At 46.4% G+C, this 6,706-nt stretch overlaps 1 protein-coding gene across 1 annotated transcript; it reads right to left on the bottom strand.

The window, feature by feature from the left end:
- Window positions 1–1,273: 1,273 nt before the first annotated feature.
- LOC119568745 (extensin-like) lies at window positions 1,274–5,150 on the bottom strand. Its single transcript, XM_037917200.1, has 5 exons — window positions 4,955–5,150; window positions 4,081–4,199; window positions 3,773–3,852; window positions 2,353–2,461; window positions 1,274–1,357 (listed from the first exon to the last, which is right to left on the bottom strand). The coding sequence occupies exons 1-5, from the start codon at window positions 5,148–5,150 to the stop codon at window positions 1,274–1,276; spliced, it is 588 nt and encodes a 195-aa protein (XP_037773128.1).
- Between the last annotated feature and the right edge of the window lie 1,556 nt (window positions 5,151–6,706).

Consider the following 6,706-nt stretch of genomic DNA (forward strand, 5'->3'; position numbering starts at 1 on the left):
CAAGGGGGGTGGGGACCCTTTTAAAAGGGGTAGTTAAGAATAAGGCCAATTGGGGGGGGAAAAGCGTTCTATGGATCGGCCACGGGAGTTGGTGCTGAATCCCCCCAAATAGTGTATGGGGAAACTATAAAAAGGGGGTGGCTGAATTTTGGGAAAATTGTTTTTCAAAGGAAACAAAGTAAAGGAAAGTAGAATGAAAAAACTGAATAAACTCAAAGATGCAAAAATTGTCAGGATATTTTTTGGAAGGGGTATCAAAAAGGTGTTTCCTGATGGAAAATATGAAAAGACTAAGGAAGTTTGAAGATGGGTTTGGGTATAGGAGGTGTGTAAGAATCTCTTGGGCAAAAAATGGGGGGTTTAAAAGAAGGTTGATAAGGGTATCTATGAGAAGGGAAAACCCAGATATTCCAATGTAGGAGAGCTATTTTATTTGATCTATGAATGATAATGTTACAGTGCGTGTTGGAGAATTTAAAGGGGAGGATTGGGGGTGGAAAAGGAATGAGAGGGGGAAGGTGGGTTGTATCAGGAGGTGGGGTTTTGGGGGAAGGGCATAGTTGTGACATAAGGAATTCACGTGAATACCCAGGAGGGAGGGGGAGGAATAGAGGGGATGAGGGGGTTTTTAATGTAGGTGGATGGACTAAGGGGATGGGTTGGGGGGGTGGGCTAGTTGGGGGGAGTAGGAGGAAGGGGTGTAGGGGGAATATGATGTGGAAGGAGGGGGGATTTTGTGGGATTGGGGTGGGTATTGGGTTTTGGTGCTTTGGGGGTTTAAATTTAGACAATTTTGAATATTTTCAAGAGTTTCTGTAAAGGATTTGGGGGGGAGTTGTAAGACAAAGGTTTTTTTATGAGGGGGGGGGGGGGAGGAACTGGGGGCTGAGAAATAAAACTAAAGGTAGGTAGGGTGTGTAGGAGAAGAAGGGGTGGAACGTTTAGTCCCGTCTGTTGGGTATTAGGGGGAAAGGGGTGGGGGGAAAGGGTTTGGGGGGTGGAAATGAGATTGGGGTGTCTGGGTTTGGAATGGCAAAAAATTTTTACGGGGGAAGGTAGGAGGAGAAATGGGGGGAAAAACATGTAGGAGGGATAGGTATGGGGGGGTTTAGGAACTTTGGGGGAGGGGAGGGGGAGAGCGGTGATTTTGCTGGGTGGGAGTAAAAAAAAACTCGTCGACGTCTCTGTCGGGTTCTGTAAGCGTGTCCCAAGTTTGAATCTGAGAATTGCCACAACCAATTTTGTAGGTGGGGGGCCCCTAAAAAAAAAAAACTTAAGGGGGCCCCCCAGTTGGCACATGTGCGGACGTGCAGAGCAGTTTGTCGAGTAGACCATTTGGGGCACTAGTGGGTACTGGCTGTGGAAGGGCAATGTTTGGCGGATGCCCTAAACGCCAAAATTTGGGGCACTGGCGGGGAGGAGATTGATAGGGTCGGACGGGGGGGATTCTCCAATAAAAACTTTAAAAGGGAAGGTCATGTCTACGGAAAATAATTTTGGAAATGTTAGGGGGTTTTCTTACATGACCTTGGGGACGATTGCACTATTTTGATATCGCATCATAGTTTTTTAGGAAGGCAAGTAAGTTTTCTGCACAATCTGAAAAATTTTTGTTATAGTTGGGAGTTTTCTGGGGGATAGAAACGTTCCAGTGAAAATTTTGGGGTTAGGGAGGTTCTGGGGGATGGGTTCCCGGAGAGATCTTTGATTTGATACCTATAGTTTGGGTTTCAGCTTTACTGGCGACGGGTACAATCGGTCGGCTAGGAAAGGATTTTCCTACTTTTTTTTGGGACATTGCGGGAAAGAGAAGGGTTTGTCAGGAGGGGATGGGGGAGAGATATAGAAAATCGCCCAATATGGCTGGGCTAATGGTTAAAATGGTTAAAAGCAAGATAAATGTCAAAATCTAAGGTATGTAGCAAAATTTTTATTTTAGGGAAGGGTGGCTGAGTTAGTGATTAGTTGTCAAAGCGGGGAAAAGGAATTGGTGAGTAAAAGGGTTGGGGTCGGGTATGGTGGGATTAATAATGGAGGAATGTAGCGATTGAGGAAAGAGAATGGGTTTATTGAAACAAAAAGTGGGGGATTCGAAAAGGATGTCTGATGGTTGGAGGTCGGTAAAGGGAGGATAAGTGGGGGAAAAGCAGGGGTAAGTATGGCGAGACATAAAGTGAATGGGGGGAAGAGAAAAAATTAAAATTGGGTTGGTACGGGAGGGTGTAAAAAGGTTCTTAAAGGCATACAATAGATGGGTTATAAGAGGAAAGGATATACAAGGTCAGGTCTGTGGGAGCAAAACCCGCGAAATTCCAATAAAGGATAGTTACACTTGATGTTAGATTGTAGTACGTTTGGAGATTTTGAGGAAGAAGCAGCTAGAGGGGGGATAAGGACCGAGGGGCTGAAAATGGGGGGTGTGGGAGTTGGTGTTTCTAGGGGGGTTTTAGGGACGAGGGTCCTGAAAGGGGATACTTGTACTAAGGGAACCGTGTGTATCAAGGAGGGAGTGGAAAGGGGAATAGAGGGGATGGTGGGAGGGTTCATGGGGTTCCCCGTGTGTACCCAGGGGGAAGGGAAAAGGGATAGGGGGGGATGGTGGGGGGTTTTATGTGGGCGGGGTTGGGGCGGGGGGGATGGGCGTGTGGGAGGGGGGGTTTTGGGGGGGTTGGGAGAAGGGTTAGGGGGATATCTTGGGAGGAGGAGGAATAGCTTTTTACTTGGAGTTAAAGGAGCAGGAGTTGTAAATTGGAGGTTGAGTGTCAGTTTTCATTAAGTAATCTTGAATATTTTCAATAGTTTCTTTTGAGGAGGGGTTTGGGGGGTTTTTGGGGGGAAAAAGGATTTCTTTTTGAGGGGGGGGAAGAGAGGTTGGGGGCTCAAGGTAGGGGGAAAGAAAAAGGGGGAGGGGATTGTGTGGGAGGGGAAGAGGGGTGGGGAACGTTTGTTCTGTTTAAGGGTAGGCGAGGGGGAGGGAAAGGGGTTTTGGGGGGGTATGGTGATTTGGGTTCTGTGGTAGAGATTGGAGGTCTGGTTAGGTGGGAAAAGTTTGTGGGGAAGGGAGGGGTAAAAAAGGGGTTAGATGTAGGGGGGGGTGGGTCTAGGAGAATTGGTGATGAGCAGTATTCGGAGTAAGGAGTAAGGAGAAACCAGTCGCGTGCTTCCCGTTGGGTTCAATAGTGTAGTCCCAAGTTTGAATCTAAGTTGCACCTCAGTCTCAAAATTTTAGTGGGACAGCCCCTATAAAAAACATTTGGGGCCCCCACAGGGCACATTGGGGTGATTGTGCGAGCAGTTAACGGGTTGGCCAGGTTGTGCCATAGTGGGCATCTGGCTGTGGAACGGCAATGTTTTGGGGGGTGTCCTAACGCCACATTTTGGCATGACGTGGAGGGGGTTTTGGTATGGATGAAAAAAGGGAGGGAAATTTCCCCCTATGTAACGTTAAAGGGAAAGGGATGTCTGGAAGGGATTTTGGCTATGTTAGTGGGTTTTTTTCATGACCTCTGGGGGGAATGGAGTAGCTTGTACTGATGTTGCATCATAGCTTGAGACGGCAAATGGTTTCTCCCAGCTGCCAATCTTTTCATAAATTGGGGAATTTGTGGGGGAGATTTAAACTGTTTTTCCCTGAAGTATTGAGGGGGTTTGGTGGGGGTTCTCAAGGTGGGGTTACCATATGGTCTGTTTGTTTTGTTTTGCATAGCTTGGGGGTTTTTGGATGTTACTGTGACAAGACGGGACGGTGGGTCGGTTACGGAAAGAGACTTACCTCTTTTTTTGGGGACTTTTTGGAAAGAATGTTGTCAGTTTGGGGGCTGTGGGAGGGGTCCGAAAATCGGGCCCATTTGGCTGGCAAAAAGAGTATTTAAATTGGTGAGATGGGGGGTTTGAAGGGGGGGGGGCATGAGAAGTGGAGTATGTTGAGGGGGGTAGTATTATGAGAGGTGGGCAATAAGGCTGTGGGTATTTAAGTGAGGATGGGGGGGTTGATTTGGGGGTTTTTGGGGATAGAGATGTTAAAAATTACTGCTGGAAAATGGAAAATTCCTTTAAAGGGGTTTATTTTTGGCTACTTACAGTAGCATTGATGGGGGTAGTTTTTGCAGTGTTTGGAGCTGTGGTCAAAGGGGAGCCGGGGCAGGGAATCGGGGGGGTTTTCTCGTGGGGGATTTTATAAAGGGGCAAGCCTCTTGCCCCTAAATGGGATAAGTTTTTATTACTGGCCATGGTAAACCGGTTATTTGGGGGTAAAAACAGTCCCCCCCGGGTCCCTTGAGGGGTAAGGGGAGGTAACTAAAACGGGGGAAACCCGGCCCATGGCTCCCCCAGGCCCTTCAGGACTGGACAAAGTCGCCTTTTTCGTTTAGACGGCTCTCACACCTAAAGGTGGATAGCAGAAGGGTTTGTGAAGGGCGAAAAGAAAAGTGGGGAAGGAAAAAAAAACCATGCAAAATTTTGGTCGAGGGGTGAGTCCCAAGGGTTTGGGGAGTTCCCCCTAAAATTTTGGGCCATTTTTCCCCCCCTAAGCCCTCCACGACAAAACGGGGAAGGGGTTGGGGGGGGTATGGCTGGGCTAAATAGAGTATTTAAGATATTTGTAGAGATGGGGGTAGTAGAGGACGGTGTAGGGGAAGAGGAACAGTGTTGAGGAAGTATTATTATGGAGAGTGGGCAAAAAGTAGTAATAAGGGAGGATGGGGTGTTGATTCGTTCTTGATTGGAAAACTTTGTGTTAACAGAAAAGATAGAAGGGAAGAAAGCAGGGGTAGACAAAGCAGAAGTTCATCACCAGCTTGAACAAAGATCTCAATATGGGCAGAAAGGAAAAGGCACTTGAAGAAGAAGAAGGGGTAGTTGTAAAGATTGTGGGGATAGAGGTGATGAAGTTGAGCTGTTGGGAGAGTAGGAATGCTCTTTGGAGATTGAATGTTGATTTGGGTGGATAACGTACTATAGGCATTGAGGAGGGGGTAGTAGTTGCAGTGTTGGGAGCCGGGGTCAAAGAGACCCTGGGATCGGGAATCGGGAGAGTTTGAATTGGGGTGGGGCTTTTTGATGAAAGGGTATGTTGGGGAGAAACAGTCCACCCCCAGGGTCCCCTTGTAGGGTAAGGCTAAAACAACTAAACAGAGGAATACCGTGCCCATGGCCCCCCCCAAGGAGCCATGGGCACAAAGTCAGCCTTTTATCCTTTCAGCACAGTTCTCACCCCTTTGGGAAGTAGATAGTAGAAGGGGGTTGGGAAGGACAAAAACGGAAAGGCGGGGAGGGAAAAAAGACTATGCAAAATTATCGAGTCGAGGGTCGGGGCCCCAAGGGCAGGGAGATCCCCACATTGGGTTTCCGTCCTCGCTCCTAAGCGCTCCCCCCCGTGACAACAACGGGAAAGGGGATGGGGAGGGGGTGCAATGGTGTAGAAAAAATAACTGTAACAGACTAACTGAAACTAATGTTGATCAGCATTTTTTTTTTTTTTTTTTAACGTCTATAGACAATTTCACAACAAGCAGCTGTAAGAACCACTTATGGGTTAACAGAATGGTTCGAAGTCAAACAAGGAGTGCGACAGGGTTGCATTCTGTCTCCGCACCTCTTTAATATATATTCTGAAACAATTATGAGAGGTGCTCTAGAGAATTTGAAGGAACTGGATGTTGGGGGATACAAATATCAAATCTGAGGTACCCCGATGATATAGTTTTGATTGCCAGCAGTATCACTGAACTACAAAAACTACTAGATAAGTTAGAGAAGCAAGCGAAAAGGCTGGCTTGTTTCTTAATGCCAAGAAAACTAAGATCATGAAGTCAAAGAAACCGGCAATGACAATGATGAACATGTTACAATCAATGGAATGATTATGGAAAATGTGAAAGAGTTCACTTATCTTGGAGCTGTTTTAACTAATACATATGATGATTTCACCGTAGATAAAAAGAAGAATTACCATTGCCAAAAAAGCCACAATTGCTCTCAATAACATCTGGAACGACCGAAGCATTACCCTTTCGGACAAAGCTGAGGTTATTGAACTCATATGGTTCTGAGTGTTGGGTGCTGAAGTAGATAGACAAGAAAAGATCAATAGTTTGAAATGTGGTGTTACAGACGAGTACTGCGTATTAGCTGGACAGAGAAGAAGACGAATGATGAAGTGCTGAAAAAAATAAATTGTAAAGATGGGCTGTTGGACATTTTGAACAGGAGGAAATTAAAGTTTTTTGGTTATGTTCTTCTTTTAAGGGTGGGTTCATGTCTGAGCCGCCGTGGTCATAGCATGATACTTAATTGTAGTTTTCATTTTGTGATGCTCTTGAGTGAGTACGTGGTAGGGTCCCCGGTCCTTTCCACGGAGAGTGCTGGGGGTTAATGGTTAATGGTTAAAAGCAAGATAAATGTGCTAGTCTTCTAAGGTCATGTAGCACTATAGTTAATGTTAGGGAAGGGTGGTTGAGTTAGTGATTAGTTGTCTAAGCTGGGCAAAGGAATTGGTGAGTGAAAGGGTTAGGGTCGGGTAGGGTTTAAGGAGTTAGATTAGATGAAGAATATGTATGCGTTTGAGGAAAGAAAATAGGTTGTTGAAGCAAAAAGTGTGGGATTCTGTAAGGATGCCGATAGGTTGGGAGGTCGGTGAAGGGGGGATAGGGGGGGGAAAGCAGAGGTATGAGTTGTTTCAAAACGTGGGCACGGCAGTAGGATGTGT

Source organism: Penaeus monodon, unplaced genomic scaffold (assembly GCF_015228065.2).
Source record: "Penaeus monodon isolate SGIC_2016 unplaced genomic scaffold, NSTDA_Pmon_1 PmonScaffold_10610, whole genome shotgun sequence".
Classification (NCBI taxonomy): Eukaryota; Metazoa; Arthropoda; class Malacostraca; order Decapoda; family Penaeidae; genus Penaeus; species Penaeus monodon.